The sequence below is a fragment of the Bombus impatiens genome, unplaced genomic scaffold (genome assembly GCF_000188095.3).
Source record: "Bombus impatiens unplaced genomic scaffold, BIMP_2.2 scf_0219, whole genome shotgun sequence".
NCBI classification, from domain to species: domain Eukaryota; kingdom Metazoa; phylum Arthropoda; class Insecta; order Hymenoptera; family Apidae; genus Bombus; species Bombus impatiens.
The window spans coordinates 194049-219469 of NT_176638.1; the positions used below are offsets into that span (position 1 = coordinate 194049).

At 38.4% G+C, this 25421-nt stretch overlaps 1 protein-coding gene and 1 long non-coding RNA gene across 2 annotated transcripts; one reads left to right on the plus strand and one right to left on the minus strand.

Annotated features, from left to right (window-relative positions):
- LOC100745939 (autism susceptibility gene 2 protein) lies at positions 1-24560 on the minus strand. Its single transcript, XM_024366570.2, is given in 17 exon segments — positions 1-1791; positions 1865-2006; positions 2084-2363; positions 2444-2608; positions 2688-2896; positions 3032-3252; positions 3343-3456; positions 3531-3769; positions 3905-4279; positions 4350-4552; positions 4635-4695; positions 4772-4798; positions 4894-4929; positions 5057-5170; positions 5242-5427; positions 22381-22560; positions 22562-24560. Coding segments are annotated over 17 exon segments (3768 nt in total). The 5' UTR covers positions 22769-24560; the 3' UTR covers positions 1-782.
- Positions 12253-16343, plus strand: LOC117151465. The gene is made up of 3 exons (XR_004461429.1): positions 12253-13414; positions 13487-16036; positions 16073-16343. It is a non-coding gene; the product is annotated as an uncharacterized LOC117151465 (long non-coding RNA).
- Positions 24561-25421: the final 861 nt, after the last annotated feature.

Sequence of the window (25421 nt, forward strand, 5' to 3'; positions counted from 1 at the left end):
TTGCCCCCTCGTACGTGTTTTTTAGTATTATTCCTACGGTACAAATTAATCTCTATGGAAAAAAAAAGAAACATGTAACTTTTCTTTGTTATATTATATCGATTAAATTAGGGCAACTTGTTTTACGATCGTATCTGTACGTCAGTAGTAGAGATTCGTTTATACGACGCAATAAATAAATAATTAAATAATTTTTGAGTAGTGGTAGAGATCCGCTTAAGTTTGCTTTTAACTTGGATTTCTTTCTTTACGTAGCATCGTCTCGCATTCTACAATATCTATAATATTACACACGATACTTTTTTTTGTTAACTATACGCATAGTTATCGTAATGATTAAAGTTTATATCGCTATGAACAGTCAGATCCCCGAAACTTATACAGAATCACATAACGACGTCATTATTTGTTTTCTCTCTTTTTGTGACCACATTATTTCAATAAATGCCTTAGTTTATTTGCCTCGATGATTCGTCCTTTAACTTCCATCACGTAATCAAACGAAATTTCTATGGTCATAAACAAGGCATTTTTGTCAATGATCTTCTTACGAGCCACATGAATGCATTTGTTATTTTGAAATGTTCTATACGTTTTTAGTTTTTTCGCACTTCGTCAATAACTATAAATATTATATAATCTATGTACAATTTCTTTTAAATAACGCCTCTTCTCCGTTAGCAAAATATCAGCACTGGGGTCTGAAAACTTTACGGAAATGCTCAGAATGCTGACCCTTTAGTGCGTTCACTTGCAGAAGCTGAGGACGCGGGGAGGATATATCATCGAGATTGAGAGGCATCCTCCTTCTTATGTATATCTGCGTGCATCAAAGCGGGCTCTAGTTGTCGCGTTGGCACCCCGGGCCCAGGTCCTGCTCTATGATGCATATGCAAATTACTTAATGGACCAGGACTTGGATCCTTGCTTCTCAAAGAATTTACTGGTGGTGGTGGATATCCGGCGTATAGTTTAGCTCTTTCTTCTTCTTCTGCTCGAAATGCAGCAGCAGCCATCAATGGATTATAACGTAATTGTTGTAAAGGATCGTAACGATAATCTCGGAAAGGATCCCCAGGCCAAGGACCCCCTGGTTGACCAGTAGGCGCAGATGGAGGTGGAAAATGTTGCATTGGATGTGCGCTCAAACCAGGGAGCATACTTCGTGGCATGGAATGCGGCGCAGGCATGCTATGTGGATGCCTTGCAAGGTATGAATGAGGATGAGGGTGATGATACCTTGTCTCAGGCAGTGGACTTGGTCCAGGTCCTGTTGCGGACACTGCTCCAGGCCCAGGACCCGGTGGCCTTGGAAGCATCACAACTTCGTCGTCTTTACTTCGTGGTTCTTCTTTCACGCGTACTTCCCCACTTTCTATAGGTGCAGATCCGTTTCTTAAAGGTGATCGTTCCCGACCTACAACCACGTGTTGTCGATTTTGATGAAGTAACCTTTCACGTTCCATCTCGCGTCTTTCCATCTCTCGACGTTCTTTGTCCCTCCTTTCTCTTTCTCGTTCCGCAGCTTCCTGTTGTTTCCTTTTTTCTTCTTTTTCGCGCTCTCGTCTCTCCCTCTCACGTTGCTCTTCCCGTTCTCTTTCCTTCTCACGTCTTATACGCTCGCGTTCTCGTTCGCGTTCTCGTTCACGTTCTCGTTCGCGTTCGCGTTCGCGCTCCCGCTCTCGCTCTCGTTCTTCGAGTTCCGCTCGTCTGTCAATTGCAGGTGGTTCCGGTTTTAGATTCCATGATACCGCTGTAGTTGGTGGAAATCCAGTAGAGGCTCGTTGTAATCTAAACAAAAAGAGAAAAGAATAATTAATGATTTACACATTTTTCTTGTAGAGGTAAATAATTAGATGCATACCCTCTCCATGGATCGTGTACAGAACCTAGACCACTCAATGGTGGCATTTCCCTCGAAGGAGGAAAACTAGAAAGACCAGGGAAATTTGGATTCGGTGCACCAAATGTTGATGGATATCTTCCGAATGGTGACATTCCCGTTCCTAAGATAATTTCCATACGATTAATTCAGTTTACTTGCAAGAAGTAATATTTCATATATTGATTGACAATAAATTACCTAAATGTGATGCTGGCGTGGATAGAAAGCCGACAGGATGAGGTGGAGGTGGTGCAGGATGCGCTGGTGGTATATTAGTGGGAAATGGTGGTGCCATTGAAGGTGCTCCTATTCCAAGACCAGTTCCTGGGGCTCCTGGGTAAAGATGACCTGGTGGTCTCAAGAGTTCTGTTTTAGTATTAACGACGCTTCCAGCCTTCGCTTCCGCTTGCTGTTTTTGTTGGTGGTGATAAATTTCCCAAGCGATACGAACATGCATTGCATTCCATTTTCCACTTTTCTGTAATAAATATACAAGTTGTAAATACATTGAGCAATACATAAACTTTTATAATTTATGTTCATTAAAAAGATTACCACCTTTGGTGCAAATGATGTTAAATGATTGGGAGGTACAAAAGGTGTTGAAGGTGGACCAATTCCAGGATGTAAGAGACCGGTATTAAAGCCAGAATAACTAGAAAGGTTCAGATTTCCACGAAAAAATGGAGATTCAACACCTCCCAATTTCGGGATGTCCTTGAACTAAGAGATACAATGCATGAATATGATAGTAAATGATACATGTTATTCTTACACAAATATGAGGAACTATATTACGTACTATAGGAGGCGGAAACAAAGTTGTCGCAGCCGTCGGTGGAAGCAGAGGTGTGGTGTGTTGATGTACGTGAGTATGCTGATGTTGATGATGATGCATCTCCGTCCTAAGATATGGAGGCGGACCCAAATTCCCAACTGCGACTCCAACGTTTCTGTCTTGGGATGCCAAGAATCTATTGTCAAGCTCTCGCCTTAACAGGTCTGCCTGACCTGCGACATGAGTCACCCCTTGTTTCGGTTAGTGTCTCATTCGTTTCAAACTTTTATTCTACCTTTTTTCTTTTTTTTTCTTTCTCTTTGTTACTCGAATCCCAAACAAAATCGAAATATAGCTTATATACTTACTTGTTTGAAAAAGTGACTCGGCAGAGAATGGATTAGGATTGGTCGTTGGTGGTGGCAGTGAAGGCAGTGACGTATGTGGACTGGAACTGGATACGGGAGGAGGTAAGGGTGCCGCGAACATTGGCGGAGGAAACGTGTGCATGCCAAGTGGTACTGGTGGAGGTGTTGGCCTTGGAACTGATGTTGCAGTTGCCGGAGACAATTGTGAAGTTGTGCTGCTACTGTAAATTACATATGAAGATATATAAAAATTATAAAAATACTTGTAAAAGATAAAGGAATTACAGGAGAGGTTTTGATTTCATTCATACCCAATCCATCCCTGTGGTTTGGTGTAAGCAGGTAGACTAGAATTGGCTGGAGAAGATGTGTTTGGCACACTTACAGGCGTTATGCTACCTCGACTTAGGCTACTGACGTTACTGCTATAATAAGTAACATTATTATAAGATACTTGTTACAAAAAACAATAGGAATATTTATGATTACAAGATTGTACCTATAACTATCTCTTTCCCGATTTGGACTGTGTCCACGAGGCGAATTATTGTTTCTTCCAGTCAAACTACAGGCTACCATGTCTCTATGAGCAATGGTATTTGCTGTAGTAACTGTATTAGTTATAGTAGACACACATGTTGTGGTGGCAGCGCTCAAAGGAGTATTATGATTTGTGGTATTATTTCCTATAGGTTGTTGTTTACTTATGTTAGTACATGGGGAAGCTCTACTTCCTCTCTAAAAATGAAAACGATCAGGATTAGCGCTTCATTCAACTATCATCAAAACAATCGATATAATGACGATAAATATACATAATATTTATTCAACTCAAACAAATTCTCAAGTATAATGCAAGGATATACAACTTACCACTTCTGCTCGTGAAGAAGCAGAATGGGATGGAGATGGAACCGCAGGTGGGAGGTATGGACTGTGATTTAGAGCGGTGTATGGTGTATAAAGAGGTGGATAAGATGGTTGGGTCTGAGGATAAGCAGCCATGGGTATCGACGGTGGATAGCTAGTAGTTGTAGCTCCGTTTGATGGTGCTGCTGGAGTAACACCTAAACTGGCTACCGCAGGACTAGTTGTATGACTCGATGAAACAAGGGGTACATTAGGTGGATGTAATGCAGGTATTGTTGTATGAGGCTGTTGGGGCAAGGAAGGAGGTGGCAGAGCAGGGGAAGCTGGCCGCTGCTGCGGAGCTATTGCACGTGGGTTTGCTGCCAACGGACTAGTCATCTGAAAATATATTCAATCTAATGTATATTGTTCTTAGTAACGAAACTCTAAATTAGAAACATTTACTTACAGGTGGTTGGGATATGTGAGGGGGTAGAGTAGGACTGGGAGGACTTGGCGCTGTTGGAACTGGTGCAGACGCAGGCACAGGAGGTGGTATAGGCGCTGGAGCATCCGTTGCTGGATTGGAAATTTGTCCACCTGTGTCTGGAGGTGAACCTCCTGCTCCGTTTGCTGGAGGCAAAACGTGTGGTGAAGATGACGGCAATTCGTCTGCAACATAAGAGTTGATTTTACAAAAATGCCAAGTATTGATATAAAACAAATGTATATTATTGATTCAAGTATTACATACATTTACGTGCAAGAGGTGGTGGGGTAGAAGATTCAAAGAGTATCGATTCAGCATCCGAGCCCTAAAATAAATAGTCCAAGTTTTAACTTACAATTGCTTATTAGCTACTATATAATCTTTGTAATATGGTTACTTACCTTATCGTCTTCTCCTTCACTATCACACTGTAATGAGAAGAAAAAAAGACACAAGGTAGCTATTATAACATCCTAGACATGTAAAGAGATATAATATTTTAAGTTATATTTCTGACACTTACGATATAACCTTTACCCGAACTGCAATGACTGCTAGCCTGTAGAACCAATGAAAATTGCACAAATATGAGAATTGATTCAAATGGCAAATTTGTTTAATATCATTCAATTGGAAGGAATAAACATCATAGAATATAAACAATTCATAATTATAACATTACTTACATCGCTGAGGTGGTCCCTGGAACTGTCGGCGTCCTGGCAATCCCTAGGTATACCAGGGCCATGCAATTGTTCAGATGCTCTACCACTATCGTCACTTGTACCTGCATCTAGGCCCTATAAAAAAATTCAAGCACAATTAGATCATTTTTTACCTTGCACTAAAACATTAATCATGAAAAAATTACCTGGTTAATTGTAGATGGTGTCAGTATGGAATTGTGTGTATAATGGTTGTGCTTGAAATGGTTTTTGATGTGATGCTCGTTGTGTCTATTATTTTGTCCTATATCCACCTTTGGTTTCTCTTCCACTATTGACAGTAATGTATGTAATTTCTTGACATTATTTTTGCCAGCTAGTTTTATTGCACTCTGCAATCATAAAAAAGTTTAAATTATATCTTTATTTAAAAAATCTAGTTATTCAAGAATTAAATAAAAATTAAAAGTATAAATTTTATTTAATATACCAGTGAACAAATTTTTTATGTCGAATTTTGTATTTTTTAGATACATCAATAAAATTAGAAAAAGAATATAATAACGAATATAATAAGAATATAATATAATACGCAATTAGTAATTTCAATATGAGAAATACACTTTTAAGAATATAAGATTACCAACAGATTACAAAGAGCAATCCTTATTTACATGAAAACTAATGATGATGTTGCAAGTAGGTATCGTAATAAACGTAATGTAATTCTAACGATAGGTTTGTGTAATCGCTAACTACACGAGCTTGGTTTAAGTTAAATTCCATTTCTGGTGATATGTACTATAATTATAACGAACTATGAAAGGAATATTTTTATGTACTTTCGGTATCGCTTGAACTCAACATGTACATACATACGAAGTCTGATTAACCAAGTAAGCGATTATATGTTCAACACGTATGGTAAACATACCACGATTTCTGCGACAGATTTACACTGGCGTAAAAAGCAAGCTGGATAATTTATGTTTTCATCACTGGAAACGTCGATGGATCGTCAGGCTCGTGAGTAAGAAAGCATAAGGCGAAGATGTTGGTGCGCGCACAGTAGAAAAAGCCGTATGAGAACGCCTTTCCGTCGGTGCCTTTAAACCGCGATGTCAGTGCACATTTCTGAACGGGTGGCGCTCTACCCCCTCCTTTCTGACTTTTTCCTCTCTCAGTTTCCTCTACGTGTACCTAAGTACCGTTATCGTAATAAACGCAGTTTTCTTGTCGCTCACGAACAAAAATAATATCCGTCAGATGTTCGTTTGTGATACGGTTGATTTTGTTTAAATTCGAACTCCCTAAGACGGACGGGCGTTTGCAAAGATGACAGCAGGATTCACAAGCAGCACCATGTCTCGTGTGCGCGATGCAGCACACGAATGGTGGGGAGAATGAAAGAGGCAGTGAGCGAGGTACTGGTGAAGGGAGAGTAAGGGAGAGGGGGAAGAGTTCGAGTAGAAAGTGGGGGTTAAAAAGAGACGAGAGGGGGAACGACGAGGAAGGCAGATGAGGAAGAGCGAGGAAGAAAGAGAAGACATTGACCGAACGAGCAGCCGCGCGACAAGGCCTCCTTTGCCGTGCCAGGCCAGCTGGAAGGAACGAAGTCTGAACCCTGACTTCTCTTTCTCAGCTCTGAGAGAGTATTACTTTCCTTTTTCGATAACCGTGTATTCACGCACGATCTTTTCTACCTTCTTCTTCCTTCTATCTCTTTCTCTCTCACCCCCCTCTCTGGTACGGTTGGGTACCAAAGAAACATGATGGGAAAAAGCCACTAGAACTCGCAGTGTAAAAAACTACCACCTAGCAAAAGCCATACTCCACCTGCGCACGTGTGCCAACTGCGAAGTGAAACCCCCTAGGACATGTACTGCGGTTAGATTACATATTGTATACTTCTGGCAGCTAAGCGAATTAATTGAATAAACCTCTATCTTATGAATATACATAGGAAAAACGTATGACAAAATATTCCCGTTTTTGATGTTAACGACCACTGATATAATATTACATTCTTTGGTGGCTAAACTATAGCCAGATAAGCCAATTATGAATGATTCTATGAAGAACAGAACTTTTTGCATTTATTTCACTTAATTACAATAAATGATACACATAGAACGTGATATTTGAAAAAAATTCTTCAAATTTTAATCCTTGCTTTATCGCAGAAATCTGTGATATTTCTTACCTTAGCATTTCTATAATATCTAGAACTAATTGGAACATTAATTGGAGAAAAAGAAATTTCAATTTGTATCCCTCTATTGTGAGATAATTTACGTTTTAAAATAAGTATGTATACATCATATCCATGGCAATGAAAAATTATATAAGTATTTAATAATTCTGTAATAAATGATTATTATTAATGATTATTTTGTAACGATTCGGTTTAAAAGACATAATATAAATTATATGGTAAGAAAAAATCTTTGATCGAAAACTTTTTAAGAACTTTATGTAAATATATATAGTTCTTCTTATTGTTAACCTATTTTTGAAATTTGCAGAAAATATGAAAGACACACTGTTAGTATGCGTGATTTCTAGATCCAATTTTGTCATAAAGTTCTTTTTATAACATTAAAAATCTTTTCGTTTGTTGAAACGAGACTGAGACAGAAATATAAAAATTCGAAAACCATAACAAGAGTAAATACGTATTTAGATAACGAGTTCTCTTAGTTTAAAGGAGGTAAACCAGTGTTTGGCAGTCCGGGAGGCAAGGTTCCTCGACACGGGATGGGTAAAGGAAGGTCGTTCCCGGACGTACGGACGTTCCACCGGTCGGCTATTCCGTGCTTTGGCTAGCCGGCTACTAAACTCGTTCGTACAACGTTGCCACGTCTATCGTTCGGTGTTGACACGATCGGACTCTAATTCAGCTACTGGCTACTACTCACAATTCGCATATACTCGGTCGCGACGTTAATGTGCGAGACTCATATGCACATGCAATTTCAACGAATGGATGATTTTAAATGAATTGCCTTCTACGCGTTATCTCAATCTCTATGTCATTTTGATTCATCCATGCGGTATATCTGATAAATGACAGATAGAAAAAGACATAAAAACATTTTTTTTGTGAATAAATTAAACTTATGGTCGTCTTATTTTGCGAAATTATCAAAGAAATATCTAATTATCTTATTATTATACTACTTTATTTATATATATTTTTATTTTAGGAGTAAAGTAGCTTGAATGCCGATGCACACAACTATCTGAAGTTTGACTATTGTTAGGAAAACAAAAGTGAAGCGTCTAGTCAAACAAATATGTCTGCATTCATGCAAAGTATGTAGTTGAAGTAGGTTCGAGTTAAAGGAAATTTACGTAAAATGAGAATTAAGTACATTTGAGATACGTTCTTAAAAGCTTAAAAAATATGTTTACTATTGCGAACTATGGAATAATGTAAGTATTTTGTTGCGCATGTATTAGAAAAAATTGATGACATGTAAATTCTCACACTGTCATTGAAAATTCATAAATAGAATAATGTTTTCCATTTCAATCAAAGCAGTGGCAGTGATCTAAAATATAAAATATTCAAAACATGTGATTTGAAAGTCAATTTTTTTGTAAATATGCATATTCAAGTTTTTATGAGATAAGTTATTTGCTGAGTATTTCAATGAAATGTCAACGCGGGAAACACGACTTCAATTCAATCAAATATATCACTAGTTGGCCTTTACGTTTGACAACAATGTTTCTTTTTTGGCGGGCATCACTAGCGCCGTGAGATTAAGTATTCTGCTCCGCTCTCGTTTGTAACAAGCGGATAATAACAGTCATTCGGACATCTGTTTGACGAAAATTTCGGCTGCTTGCCAGTACCAAATTGACGTGCTGAGCGTGAAACGATGTTGGCCGTCGTCCAAAAATTATCCGAAAGTAAACATGTATCATGGCACGGCATTGTTTATATTCTCAGTTACCGTCTTCGCGTCTTCTTTTCGCGTTAATTTGTTAATCCTGTCGAAACAATTTTTTTTTTAAATATTTGTCACCAGATAAAAACTATCATTTCTAGTCGACCACCATACAATTATGTTGTAAAAGAACGTTGTAGAAATGTATAATAAGAACAAAATTATTTATTAATATTTTAACAAATTCTATGAAAAGGTAGGAAAAGTTATAAGCAAAATTTTGTATCTTTAACAATTTCTATTAAGTATTTCTTACGATATTAAAAGATTACATTGCGCATGTTCACAATATAGAGATTTGTGAATGTGACGGTATCAAGGAATAAGAACATGATTAATTCTCGTTAGGTGAGATTCTTATCGTGGATGATATACGTACATGTTCTAATACCAGTAAGTGAGACTGTCGAACGGAATGCGGAGTCAAAAAAGTGCAGTCGGTGTTTAGTGTGGGTGTCTATGTTTTGTCTAGTTGTTACCATACCAATAAAATGAATTTACTTCTACGAAAACAAAACAGAACAGAAAGAGAACGGTGTTGATGGTGTCGAGTAGAAAGAGAAAAAGAAAGAAAAAAAAGGGAGAAGAAACTAGTGGCAGTAAAAAGATTTATAGTGGTGTAAATACAGCGGTAAAGCGGCCATCATTCGGCCACGTTGCAAGATTATTTTCAGACGCAAATATTTCTCGCGATTTACATAATTTCCATCATTTTTGTTCGACGGACACGTTCCACGCGCAGTTTTCGAAGGTACGCGTAATTCAGATAATTTGAGAATAAATGCCAGCATTATTCCGATGTGCAATGTTTATTACGGATAATACCATCTATGATAGCTTCCGCGTGAAAATAATTACAGTTTAGCTAGACATAAAGAAAAAAGAAGAAAAAGCAAATCGAAAAATTTACCATGATAAAGCAGTTGCGGATTTAAGATCGCCTTAACTTTCTTTCCCCAATACCAATACGTTAATAGAGAAACGGATGATTGCTTTTACGAAGCACTTCCGCTTCTTTTCATTCGTACTTTTTGCGTTTCGGACCTCTTCGCGTATTTAATCGTTTCTCTCTTTCTCGCTTCCGTATCTTTTTCAAAATTTCATTCGATAAACTTATCGCGATTCAACAAATATGTGGGACAAGTTATACGTCGAACAACTATATAATCACGTCCACTCAATCATATGTTTTTCTTTCCTTTTCTAAAAGTATGAAATTGCAGATATTGATTACGTTTCAAGTTGAGGTTTTTTTCAATTGCAGCGTGATCAACAAAACCGATTAATTCGAGACACAGCGAGAGATCTGAAAGTAAAGCGTTCACCTTCCTTCGTGTTCAAATTATAACGAGAAGAACTGGGTCAACTCGCTGTGCAGGTGCACGACTGTGTTTCGTCCATCATCGATACACATCCCTTTTGTCGTTCCCGTATCGATTCGCGAGCGCACACGAACCCTTTATGTTCAACATCTTTTTGCTTTTTTCTTCGTACTGTTTGTGCTCCAAGAAAGTATTTATACATAAAAGATAGCTGGTACAAATATTATACTAAACATAAGAGATTTATGAAATACAAAGGAGAAGTTTATTAGGTAATACATGTAATAATTGGAACTGGAAACAATTAAAAAATAACCTCAAAAGATACGTACAGTGTCTCGTGTTTGCAGGATTGCCACTACATAAATAGTAAATTTTACGCGGGTTAACGAGCAATTTAAACTGCTTCGAAATTAATCTATCCGACATGTATCTGAAAATGAACCAAGCTAATCGAACGAGATAAAAATGTAAATGCAAATCTTCACGCTGTGCCGGGCAGCGTTTTATTTAATTAAGAGCATTACCGTCCGAAATCTCGTATTGATGTTGAAATCTACCAAAAAGCGGCACAGACATGCGAAACACCTACACACTGGGATACGCAATACATGGCCGAGTATTTTCCTGTTTATTATTAAAATATTCCGCCTCGTTACGTGACGACTGATACCGGGTTGTGGTGTATCCTGTGATACAGTATATGATAGAAATTATTTCGTCGCTAATCGAGTGAATTACATATTGCCTTCGAGTGTTTCATTAATTACCGTAAATCGAGCGACGTAAAATAGTCTGAAGCACATCCGCGATCCAATGAAATTTCACGTATCCCTTTACGCCATCTTTCTGCCAGCGAGCACATTTAAAATCAATCTGTGTACCGGTTCAACCATAAATCGCATATCGATTTTCGTAGCCGTAATTCGATCAAAGATCCCTGTTTACCCTGCGCGATATGCAACGTTCATTCGATTAAAACGAGCGAGGCGTGTATATCATGAGCAACAACGTTCTAGATATATAGAGAAGGGGAAAAGCAAAAAATAAAGCGAAGAAAAAGAAGAAGTTACGTAGAGTGAATGAAATTCGTCGGCAACCCCACTCTGCCCATGGATGCACACATACGCGAAACAATTGTTTCGCGCAGTGTTAAGGTAACGACGCGACGGTATCGCTGAGCAATTATAAACGCGGAAAAAAAAAAGAAAAAAGAAAAACAGATTGTACGAACAGGTAACAAAAAACAAGAAAGAGAGAAATGTTTGGAGGTAAAAAAAGAAAAGAAAAATTAGGTCGCGAGTCAGTTTCGCTCGATTGAAGTCGGTTGATATCTGTCTGTCGTGCGCGCATCGTCGAAATTCGCCCGTCGATTTTCACCAGTAGTGAATATATCCGTGAGAAGAGGGGTGGCCCGAGCATTACCGGTTGAACTCTCTGTTGACGGATCACGTGGCAGAATTCAGGCATCTCCGTTGGCACCGGCAGCCGAGCTGATTTATTGAGTGGCGTGGCATTGCTGACCTCACTCTCGCTACGGCTAACGACACTAAGAGAGCTCTTGGTAATCTGCCGAATGCCAACGATATCTACCCAAGTCAAAATTATATGCCCGTGCAACGGATTTAGCTCATTCAGCTACCGAATCTCTCTCTCTCTCTCTCTCACTCTCCCTATTAAAATCTTTTTTTCTCGCCCTAAAGGCTTTTTGATTTATTTACAGAGTCGTGGTTTCTTTCGTCACATCGATCATTAAAGAATTGAATATTATGGCGCAACGGATGATTTCTTGTTTGAAAATTGGACTCAAAGTTTTGCGAAAGATACGCATGACTATTCCGAACCGAGTAAATTAATTTGTACTGTATTGGACAACTGGAATATTTTTGGAACATACCAAGGAACGAATACTCTGAGAGTTTTACATAAAGGTTTAAGTCATGTGAGTAAGTGATTCTTCAACTACTTTGATCAGCGAACAAATACATGTTCCTCGCTCAAACCTGTTTCCATCTCCAAATTATTTTTTCGAGGGATCATCAGCGCGTGTAACAGCGTACGACAAGTGATTCGCTATAAATCAACGTTCACAGTTTCACAGAGTCACATTAAGGCCACTGGTGATGTGTCAAGTATTATTTGTAAATGATCCTTATAATAGCCAGTTACAGTAACTGGCTCCGGTCGAAGGATTATTGGAGCACAAAAATGAGCTGTAACTTGGAAATAAGATCAAATAACTCACAGGTTAACTACATACGTACTATATTGTACGATGTAGTAAATTAAACATAAAGAGCATCCTCAATCCGATGACGTATCGTTTGTGTATCTCGAGTGCAAGAATAATTGTTGATTACGTATGAAGATAATCAACACACTCCTAATCAATGCTCGATATGTGTACGTGCACGTAATACATCCTTTTTTCAATGAATATGTAGTTAATCGATAAACCTCGATGCTCTCTACCATTGTAAGGAAAGAAAAGTTATACGAAATAAGTCTATTTCTAATTAGAAATTTCGCTTGATCATCGTTGTAAATATGTAATGAGATTATCATGAAATCATTGCGACCAATGAACTTGTTTTATTGTAACCGTACACTATGCATAGAAAGCCACATATATATTTACAAGCGCCCATTGTATGTATAATTGTGTTGTCGTGTGAAAAGACTGTTCTTACGTAACGAACTCGGCAAGCTCGACGTGACACTGACCTCACTCTGAATCCATAAGTGGCTGTTAATTATCGATTGGCAACGATTTCAACGATTTCACCAATGGAGGATGAGAGTAGAACCGAAGAAGGGTGAGATGAAGGAGGATGGGGAAAAGCCAATACACAGAGTGGCCTGCTAATCAGTCCGCTCCGATATCGCAATATGTGGGATACGCTCGGTTGATTTTCAACACGACGAGTTTACCCTAACGTAATTAATGTCCGTCGTACAATGTGACGCGTAACGACAAATTCGAACGACGTCGCTATTCATAGAAAGAGAAGAGAGAGAGAGAAAGAGAAAGAGAGGAGAAGAGAGTAGGAGAAAAGAAAAGATTACCGGCGATCGTGTGCACGGTCTACAAAGTCAATGCGGTGTGTAGCACGTTTTTAACCGAATCAATTATAAATAAATGTTCTCCTTTTAAGAGCGTCGTGTATTTTCAGATTCCATTCACCCATCGTGCTTCCATGTCCCGTGAACGAGACGAACGGTTTGCCTTGCCATAACGGTCTAGATGAATTTATAACTAAATGATGCATCAGACACACAAATACAACGAATACATCGTGCCCGTTTTGTAATGGTCTAGAGCTAGCAGATCTTTAATTGCTGGCTCGTAGACAGAATGTGACCCGATTGTGTGCGTTACAGCGACCTTTCGAGGCGCCGCGGTTGATTATAGGCCGCTCAAAATAATTAATCGATCGTTTACTTTGATTATATCGTTCAGATATATTCGTCTGGAGAACCTTGATGTCTCTTAAATATTAGAACTGAATTTAAGCAATTTAACAGTTTGCGATTTAATTTTTTCTTAACGAATAGCACTTAAATTATACGGCAAAATTATCCGACACCTCGGATTTTATTTTCAGATGTATTTTAAGAGATCCTCGTATTTTAAGTGCAGGCAAAAAATGTCCTGTATTCAAACGAAAGGATATTGTTAGCAAAAGCTCGATAGACATACGATTTTAAGAGTGTCTCAAAATACATACTGTTCGCTTCATTTAAGCAACAGTGGAAGATTACTTTGAGCAATGCAACCGAACACGAAGCGGATAGGCGAGAACGGTGTAGGATACACGTTCGTTTCAGAAGCGAGCTGTGTATCATCATCATCATGCACGGTCGAGTGGATCATTTTTCATTTATGCGCGCCGGATAATGTGTATCATTGAATATGTCACTAATTGCTCGACAGGAGGATAAACATTTTTTGCGGAGATAAATTAAACGGTCGCGACGCTGGACAAGATAATTAAGTATTACGGTATGGTGTTACGTATGTGATAATAATCTCGCCACATGTCGACACACTCTTTTCCTGACCCGACCCATCGGTTCTTTCTCTCTGTCCTTCTCCCGTAGCCGAAGAACGTAAGGGCACGATCAGAGGAAACGACGACGACAACAGCGGCGACCAGCCTCTAGTCAAGAGAAGGAAGGGAGAAAACACGTCGGATAAGAAAGAATCTGTGGTAAGGACAATCACCCGGGAGAGGTCGAACGATCCCTGTATGTTGCGAGACGACGAAAAAGTCCAAAAGGATTTCCCCACGGCGCAACCAGCAATTTGAAAAAGAAAACCATCGATGCGTGCATTCCCGATTCAGAGAATTTTTCAAAAGCTGGCACGTCACACCGAACCTCCGAACCATGTGCTTTTGTGTTTATGACGAAGAAATTTTATACGCTCAAATTAACCTGCGGATCTCGTGCGTCTTGTGCACGATGTCTAGCGTTTTGCATGTTCTCGATAACAAAAACTACATTTTTCCAATTGTTCAAAGCTCGCTTAAAGAGACGAGAAAAAAGTGACGTTTAACTAATCTTTAAGGTGAAGCAGCGTGTAGAAATAAATTAGCATTCTATCATTGGAAACGAGCAGTTGGAAGAATATCATAGAAAATATGAGCAATCTGGCGGATATTTCAGATTCATCTCAGGTCAAAGCGTTGGTAATAGAGCATTAAAAAGGGTCTGGTTTTTATTCCCACGGCTTTTCATAATTAGTCGTCGTCGTCGTCTGCCGGAATAGCGATGCATATCTCGCTCTCCGCTAATTGTTTGACACCGAATCAACATCCTACCGTGGCGTTTACATTTCAAATCGCCTTACTCGTAGCTCCCGGGAGCAGATAACAAGGTATCTAGTAACGCGAGTACCAAGCCTGATAATTCATTTACTACCAGGTAACGATTTCTTACATTTAATTAGCGAAGGATTGTGCTTTACTAATAGAGTGAGAAAAATTTGGCTCTCAAATTGGCTTCTAATTAGACAGAAAAGAAAAGAAAAGAATAGAAAAGATGTACATAAAGTATATAAAATAAATACAGATGAATACACGTATCGCGTTACGATCGGACAAGATTGGTAAGCGAAGATCTGGTAAGCATTTCCTGCTAAGCGTTGCGCAGCTTACAGCTGTTCTGCACCGTCCAGAAGCTCAGGTTGGAGCGTGAACTCGTTCAGGAACAAGAGGGACCGGTTTAAGCGGTTTACATCGCGGCTACTTTCTCCGTGACAATAACAATGCACTTTGTGCTTTGATAATGCACAAGATGGACGAGTAAATAACAAGTATGCCTCCGTGAACGTCTTTTTCTTTCGAGACGTGCGACATTACCACGGTTCGGGAACCAGATTTGCGCGATGCAATTACAGTGACCAAATACGTAAGGAGGGAAAAGCATGATGTTACTTTTTCATTAATTTAAAGAAAACTTCTTTTTATCGTTGTTTGATTTCTAATATGAAGATAGGAAATAATTTGTTAAATGCGCGAATTAAGTAATTACCCAATCAAACGAGGTGATTATATCACCTATAATCATGCGTACAACTATGTCATTTTCTCTATAAATCTGTTATTTTCAGTAGCGTAGTTCCAGCAGATAAAGCGAAGCAGGAATTAAAGTAGCGTATCCTACTAGAAATTCCTCGAGCATTATCATATCTGTAAATTAACAAGTTGAATGCCATGGGGGTCATTAGTGACCGGCACTTAACTTTGCCGTGGGAGTCACCAGTGACCGACGCACCAAGATTAGTAGAAATACATAATTTGTACAAATGTCAATAGTTATAAATTTTGTATTATTATCATCGTTACTACAATGGTGTGACGAAATTAACGCAGTATAAAACATATAAAAATAATTTTATTTATACATGAAATATAAATCTATTATGTGCGTTTTCCTCCAGTGGCTGTCGAACATGGAAAGCCTCGCTTTTACCTTAGTGAATAATAGCCCTAAGAAACATTTCGACTTGAAAGATATATGATGGCAATTAAGGGTCCTGACATTAAAGTAGGCAATGCTAAATCTTTAAGTCAAGTTTCTTTAGAATTATCGGGGGTTCGAATAGGTATGACCGAGGGATGGATTATGGTAAGTCCCGGGACGTAACAACAGAGAACTATTTAGCATTGTTATTTAGAATAATTTCTATATATTTAGAATTATTTATATATTTTTAGCGCTATTTAGAATTATTTAGCAATGCGAAGAGACAATATGAGATAATTGATAAGCGCAAAAAATACGGCAACCTCAGTGAGATAAATTCATTAATGACGATTATGCTATAATGTAGGTAATTTCAACATTATATGTATCGCATAATAAAAAATTCATTGTGGCATCAAGGTCAAACCTTGTAAAACTGGCGTGACATTCAACTTGTTAATAATAATATGATCAGCTGATATGGGTGAAGCAAATGCTATTTCTGCTAAAAATAATTTCACATTTTGCCTAAAATCGCTTATAGTAAGGAACAATAACAAGCGTAGAAAATTTGCATTCGTTACGCATCGAGTTTCTTTTTCTTTATTTTCTTCTTTGTATGTGTCTTTCTGTGCGATTTATACCTGCGTCGTTGATGTTTCAGTTCGAGCCACCAATTGTCTTCGTTTCGTGATTCTAACGCAGCGTACAAACTACATTGGGATGTGAGTTATTATGAAACAAGCGAATGAGCAATAAATGAGTAAACGGTAAGAGTAAACGAGCAAATGGTAAATATTAGTGATTCATGTCTGCAAGCAATAAAGGTCCACTAGGTACTTTCTCGTTTTGTCTCATTTTCTTTTATTTTTCAGGTAGAAAAGAAATTTACTCATCCGATAAGAAGAAAGCGAGAGACGAAAGGTCCAAACTATTTCAACACTTTTCCTTCACATTATGCGATCTGTACTTTGTCCAAGAATGATCAACAGGCCGTCTTCAGAGTCTCTTTTCCAACTCCCAGTCGGGGTTCCTTTATGCGATAACAATACGCTTAATAACGTAAAAAATAGACTTAGATAATTCGACAGTAGTTTGCATGACGAACTCGCTAAGAGAATACAATGTTCCATCGCTATTGTCTCTACGATTCGTACGTGACAGTTTGACCTCTGCATACAATTCTCCCGCTGCGATTTCTGAACGAATAGTTGTTTTCATTTAAAAGAGACCAATAGAACAATGAATCATAATGTACATTATGCTTCGATTTCGAAACATTGCATATGATGACCCTGTTATTTTCCGGTGACTGTGTTTGATTGTTCCGTGATTATTTTTATAAAAGCGGCTGGCATAATGTTTCATTTCATAGAACCACCAGGTTTAATTTACCAGCGTTCCAATTCTCATTGATACGATGGCAAATGTTCGTTCGTTTATACGCAGATTTCATGATTGTTTATCGACAATTTCATGGTTTTTTATACATACATTATCCGTTCGAAAATGAAACGAATAATACGTATTTAGGAAGAACCATTACATCATTACGATTTCGCGATGAAAGCAATTGGAGGTCATCTACTGATACGGCAAAGAAGCAGAGATAATAGTTTCTTTTTCGAACAATCTGCATCGCAAATGATCGACGGTATCTGTTTGTTTCGCATTGGAAAACAGTGTTATGCTTTGCAATTTGCGCGAAGGAAAATGGTCAAAACGCGATAGGCTAGTCGACCGGTTGACATTGCTGCTTTTATTTATCAATGAAAATTATAGCTCGTTAACGAAGACGAGCGTGTCAGTCGAGTTGGTATCGCAGTGTACGGTAAAAATAGCGATTAGCGATTGCGTCCGCGATAAATCATGATAAAAGGTGCTATGTAGTGGCGTGAAAGAGCTTTCGCTGCCTCGTAGACGCAATGTAACACCACTAGCGTTGCTTCTTTTTTTGGCTCACGCCGACTAGAGATAATAAGTTCGATTTATGTTCACTTCGATGTATCGTCGATAAGGCCCTGCGTAATTAAAGCCTTCTATTTCGAAATAATCTTGATTGGCGTACACCAGCCTTTTCCGCCGTACTCGAACTCGTTTTCAAACGGCGTTTATGCTTCAGTAATTTCAATCATATTTTCCGGATTATATACCTTGTTCCAAATATTCGCCTAATTGTGCGAAACAAATCGTATTTTCGGCCAAAATATTTGTATACTTCTTACTTAATTATGAGATACTATGTCTCTTTTATTTTTATTTTAATCACTTCTAAGAGGTGGTAGCTCTTCGTTATTCGTACTTTTTGATAATCCCCTAACATGGACAGAGCAAGATTATTCAAAAGCAGGTTTCAGTTCGTTTGAAATGGATATTACATTAACCCATTAAAGACCAGTGGTGCATTAAGACTACATTTCATATGCAATCTCTTTTCCAACCAATTTACATCATTGAATTGAATTTTTTAACATTGCGGTTATAAAAAGGAATTCCAAGGATTTGTTTAATATTATTTAGCGTAATATAATGTAATATTAATTAAATAATTAACACCGTTTCTTCATTTAGATCTATCCATTTATAAAGTTTAAAGAAATTGAAATACTTATAGCATTATGATAAATCACACTTTCTTATATAATGAAATTTTATTGTGGCCTTTAATTTATACAGTGGGATTCTGTAAACATCTGTTATTCTAATAACGGTATAATATCTTGTATTTTAACAAAACTATATTTTGACTATCTTATTTATAATTTTTAGTAATACTATGGTTACACAACTTTTATGCATTGTTTCGCAGCTTGGCCCTTAATAGGTTAATAAAATTATATTGTTCAACAATCTAAACTGAAATATTCAATTTCTCAGTGTAATATAACAAAGATTCTCTGTATGTATAATATTTCAGGGTTAATTATGTACAATATATATTTGAGTAGTATATTATGAAAATGGTTTTGTTCTTCTGAATCGCTTAGACGTATTTGGTACTGGCTGAATCTTATCCATTCATATATTTACTCTACATAGCGATAAGATTTGCAATTGAAAATTTGTTTTCGAAAATCTCCTTTTTTCAAAGATAAATTTCAGTTTGCACAGCGTTGATAATCGAGAATTGGTCCTTGTACTTATTTGAACTGCTCGCAAAGTAGCACACTGCAAGATTCCAAAGAAACGCGCGCTGCTCAAATTAAGGAGGTGATCTAAAAAATTGAGCCAAACATCAGATTACACATAGATATAAATATCTATAAGAAAAAGAAAAAAACAAAGAAATATCATAAAATATTTTTATCATAATATTATCTTGAACGTCCTCCGAAGTTTATATTTATAATCCATCAACTTGTAATTACTTTGTATCATGTATACGTGGTACCTCTTTCATCGTCAATGCTTGTTTAGCGTTGCTGAATCGATTGGAAACACGATCCTCTAATTATTTTACCCGGCACGCAGTTGTTCAAACGAAAATTGCACCGTGGAAAGAGTTAGAAGTGTCTCCCGCAATGTCGAATATTAAGCCACAACATCGGGTTTCGTGTTACTTTCATCAAGGTCTCCTATTCGTCTGATGCAAATTTATGTCCGAAAAAGGAAGTAATACAACTATGAATTTGCTAACGTTCTAACTGTATCATTATCATCTTTCAAAAGATTTTAAAGCATAAACTAGATACTTTAAAAGGTGACGCAAATGAACGACAAATTTGTAATAAAATAACTGGAAAATGGAAGCAGTGGAAAACATTCATTCAATTTGCAGTAAATATCAGTAGATGGTCAAACTTATTAGTGAATACTATATTGTTAGAAAAATAATGGAATGCTTAAATACTATTTTACTTATGTAATAGAGCAGAAAGTGTATCAGAGCTAGTAAAATTTGTTGGTACAATCTAATAAGTAAAATATTTTCTTACAATATGTTGTTACGTACCTACTATTTTTTTCCTCACAGCGGTAAAATAAGCAACATAGTACGGAACGTAAAACGTTCATAAATTAATCCCGTCGAATCAACGTAGCAAAGTTAAACGCTCAACCCTTTAATTGCGCGAGTTGGCAATTTGCTCTAATTGGTTTTTATTACTCTTTTCGAGCAATATTTTTTGGCTCGTCGAACAATATTGCTCCGACTGCTAGATAAATGGGAATAATGAAATTTTTAGAAAACTCTTTAGCTTTGATATCGCGAGGAAAATCTTGCCTCTATATATTTGGATGTATATATATTTATATCATTTTCTTTCTCTCTTTTTTTTTTAGGAATATTTCAAGGAACATGTTTGTGTAGCCACATTAAAGAAGGTGCTCCTACAACTTTCGACTATACAACATACATAACCGTTATAGTGAAAAGAACAGTTGTTGTCCGGGCGAAGCAAGGTGAATGGAAGCCATAAAACTGTGCAAATAGGTGCAAACGAACAAACTACAAATTGCCCTAACGGCTCTTAAACATAGCTAGTGTGTGAACAAAAATAATCGCGCAATTATATCCAAAAACTAAAGGGAAAAGAGATAAGATAAAATTGGACAATTCACACAAGAACCATATACTCAATGACCAATATATTAATGCATTATCCTATAAGACTTATAGCAAAGAAATTAAAACGCAGGATGAAATAATATAATTATATAAGAAAAACAAGTTTTTATCGCTTTAAACAAGCTATAAACAAGCTTATGAAGAACTACTCGAATACATCAAAATTAACGACTTTAGGTTTATGATATTGCTATGAAAAATTATGAATTGGCCCATTTAACGATCCTGACGATTCCAATATTAAAAACATGTAAACGTTCAATGTCATTAATATTGCATATATGTATGTATATCATATACATACACGCATAAAAACATTGCTTGCTAGAAGCAATGCAGAAGGTAGAAAAAACAGAAAGAAATGAAAATGATACTGCGCACGATAGGTCGAGCAAAGTTTACGTATCTCTGCACGCGCACGCAAGAAACATGACAATCCATCAGCGGACAACATTGCTAATGAATCAGTGACACAGGTGAGACTAGAATATACCCACTGATCGTGAGTATTACACGTTAAATAAGAAAGTATTCCAGTATTAAAAGATAGCGTAAAAGTCAATACATTAGAAACTAATGTTGTTATTAAAGATGTAGGTACTCGAGTGCTTGGAATACTTTATAATACGAGTGAGTATTTATCATCTTCGTCCTTTGATCTAAATCCATTAAGAATTAACGTAACATTTCACTTCATTTTGGAAAAAATGCGCTTGAAAATTAATTAAATATGTATGAATCTAATTTATGGTTGACGTTTATCATAGATGATATTATTATGACCTTTTGTACAAAGTACAATATCAAGGCATATTTGCTATCAATACTTGTTAACTCGTTGCAGTAATAAATAGAATGAATGCAGTAAATAAACTAAACTGAAATCAAAATATCTTATTACTGTCATGTACTGATATCCACTGTGTTCAATCCAAAGCTCAAAGAACTAATTAGTAATTACGTTATTGGTAATTAATTGGTTACATTATTAGTAATTACAATTATTGGTAACAAGTACTTCTTGATGTTGTACAAAAAATCATCATATCGATCAATCAGATCCTTTACTTCAAAAACAAAATCTTTAATACAATTTTCTTTTTCTTGATTTTCGTCTTATATATCACAAATTACGTACATCATAATTTTCAGATTACACAGTATATAGTTGTCTTCTACTCTTATTATCTCACACAATGATAAAAATTACTCGCAACATTATAAACACCCGAGGGAAAATAGATAGCCAGGTAAAACCCCGACATTTTTCATTCTTTCAGGTAACTTCCAAGAACTCGAATACCCAATGGTTTCAACAGTAACACCTTTGGCTACTGCATACTAAATAAAAAATTAATCGAAGATATTATGCCATTAAATCAATAAGACTTAACAAAGACTTAATAAATAAACTTAAAAGCTGTAGGTAGAAGTTCGAGTATAAAGGAAAGTATAAACAGAGAAAAAAAAAATAAATAGAGAGAGAAATAAAGAAAGAAAAGAAAAATAGAGGAATGTTATTGAACTCACCTCAAGTTCTTCGTAGGTGCGGAAGGCGAGTATGGCAAAGCCGTCGATAATGTCCTCTTCGAAGGGAGGCTCCTTCTGGTTGGCAGCCGCGAGGGAAGACTTCTTACGAGGCCTCGGGGGTCGCGGTGGCCTGGGCGGTCGAGAATGGCTATCACGAGGATGACCGGTCCTGGCGAGTCCTGGCGAGTCCGAGGCCAAGACCGGCAGCGGGGTCCTCGTCCTCGCCGCTGTGGCTGTCCTCTTCGTCGTTCGGCCGTTGTCTCGTTTGTTGTTGCTGTTGTTGCTGTTGCTGCTTCGCGCTCGCCAAACTCTCTCTTTGCGCCAACATACGCTGGGCTCGTTCTCGTCTCCGATTCCTCTGGTTCCGTTGTTTCGCCTCGATCTCCATCTCGAGGCAGACGTCCTGTTCTCGTACGAGAGGCCGTTGTCGCGCCCCGCTATACGAGAATATCGGCACGTCCACCAAGACACCTCACGATCGAGGTGCCCTTAATAACGACAACGACCAGAACCACGACGACGACGACGATTCAGCTTGCTCAATGATTCCTCGACAGAGGAACAAGCCGGGAAATAAGTGGAGACGATCCGTGAACGATGACGATGAACAAGTAGAACTGGACGAGAACGACGACGGTGACGACGACGACGACGTGAACGATGACAACCGTTGTATTACCGTGGTGTCGTCGAGCATTCTATCTACGATCGTCTTTAATGCAGTTTTACCATGAGAGGAAGAGAGATCACTAGGAAAGACGGCGAAAGTATAGAATAATAAGGGAACGGTAGAGAGATGGAAAAACAGAAAACAAGAATAAATGAATAAGAGGGACACTGATGGGGCGATGGAGAAAGAGGGTAAGGGGGGGAAACGGAGATGCAGTGGAGAGAGCGCGAGTAAGAGAACACACACTGTCTTTTGGATACACACTCTCACAAGAAGACAAGACAGGACGTTTACCGACGGGACACACGCATCTATAACACTCTCGGTTCGATTCCCCCGTTTCTTCTCGTATTCCAGGAATCAGTTCTATAGATGCGAGAGTTCTATAGAATAAGAGTTAACGAGTGAGAGAGAGAGAAAGAAAGAGAGGGAGAGAGTGAGAGAGAGAGAATTTTCGTTAGTAAAAGACGTTCACACAGGCGGTCACACGGTGTCACATCGATCGCGTTGCCGAGGAAGAGAGACTCCGATGTGCGTGGCGAGGAGGTACACGCGAAACACGCACGCACAGGGCGGACAACGACGACGGAAACCGTAGGTAAAACACCGAAACAAACGGAGAGACACACTGGCCACTAAACGGAGCACTATCATCAATGAACAACACTGTGCAATTATTAAACACGAATCACAGGCATGCTCTAATAGCTCCAATGTATTTATTAATATATATATTCCAATGTATCGAGTCGTTCCGTTCAAGTCGTTTCTTTTTCGCCATGATCATCACACGATCATCGTATCATCGTATCATCCTTCTTCCTTTCTTTCTCCTCTTCCTCCACGTCGTCGTCGACGACGTCCACCAACACCAGCACCAACACCACCAGTAACACTGCCGGCTTTCACGAGCTTTCGTCTCTGGTCGTGCCCGACCAAAGGAAACGTTCACGTCTCAATGGCACGTATTATCGTCTCCCGATGGTGCCTCCACGAGTCGCCGTAGCTAGAAGTACCCTGCGAGGGCACGAAGTACACCGATTGTTTGGAATGGCGGATCGAACGGGCACGCACGGTTGCCGCATCGTGTGGTAAAAATGGCCGCGACCTGCCCACACCGTGCTCTACGGTCTCGCAACTCTTTAACGTCGCCGTCACGGGACGATGACGCGTATCCCGCACTGCCACGGTAGATACATCTTCGATACGCAACCACGGACACGAGCTAGGGAAAACGACCAACCTAGCACACGCCCCGAATTACGCGTGGACGATGCGATCTATCCTCTGTGCGCTGCTGCTGCCTGTTCTTGCTGCTGCTACCCACCACGACTATGCATTTCTGTCATTCGTCTATCTGTTTCTTTCCCACTCTTCCCCCTTTCCTTCTTTCACCCTTCCACCTCTACCACCTTTTGCTCCCTCTATCTTCTTCCTGCTTTAACTACTATTTCTCTCTGAATACAACGACCGAGAACATGGCGTACCTATGCTTCCAAGACGAACATATGAACAGAAATACGCTCGATGTGTTCTGTTGCCTGGGGTCGTGCCTCTTACACCATTATATTCCCCCCTCTTTGGCTTCTTTGTTTCTAGATACTTTTGGTTTGTCACTAGAACACAACAAGTAGCGCCGTCTATACGGATTGAAGATGATCCTTTATTTGATAGTTCATCTATGTGTCGTTCGTTGGCGCCACATGCTGCACACTATCTTCGTTGGCGGGTAAAAGAATCGATTCCGAAGTTTTTATATCGAACATGGCAATTTACATGTTGTTTGTAAATGTATCGTATATTCGAGAAAGCAGAGAATAAATTAACAAATACGAGGTAATAAAAATAATGATCAGTAGTCCATCTTTGTTTTCTTTCGGTGTCAAGATGTTGACGACGATGTCATTTCAGAATGTTTTTAACAACGAAGGAACAGCTATTACTGATTTTGGAGCATTCGATACTCGCTTTCGTGCGATTTCTTTAGAAGGACAATTACCATCGATGGACAATTAACACCTTACCAAGAAAAGCTAGTTTGCTCATATCCTTTCATTGACTTTCACTATCTCACTGTGATATATTTGAAATCAATAAACCATTTTATCTCTAATTTAATCAATAATTTCTTGTATCATCTTCATACTCGTACAAGCTTTATCGAATGAAAATTTTTATTCTGTAGTAATATCACAATTATATCCAACGAAGGAAACGGTAGAAATTGCCGTTCGTGGAAAAAGTCACCGCTGGATCAACGCATTAGGCCGCACCTGCAAAGGCGCGCCTCTTTTGAACCAGTTCACGGGACCAATTACGCCCGCTTCGCAAACATGTCCTGTTGATTTTGTTGGGCCGCTTTTGGCGATGG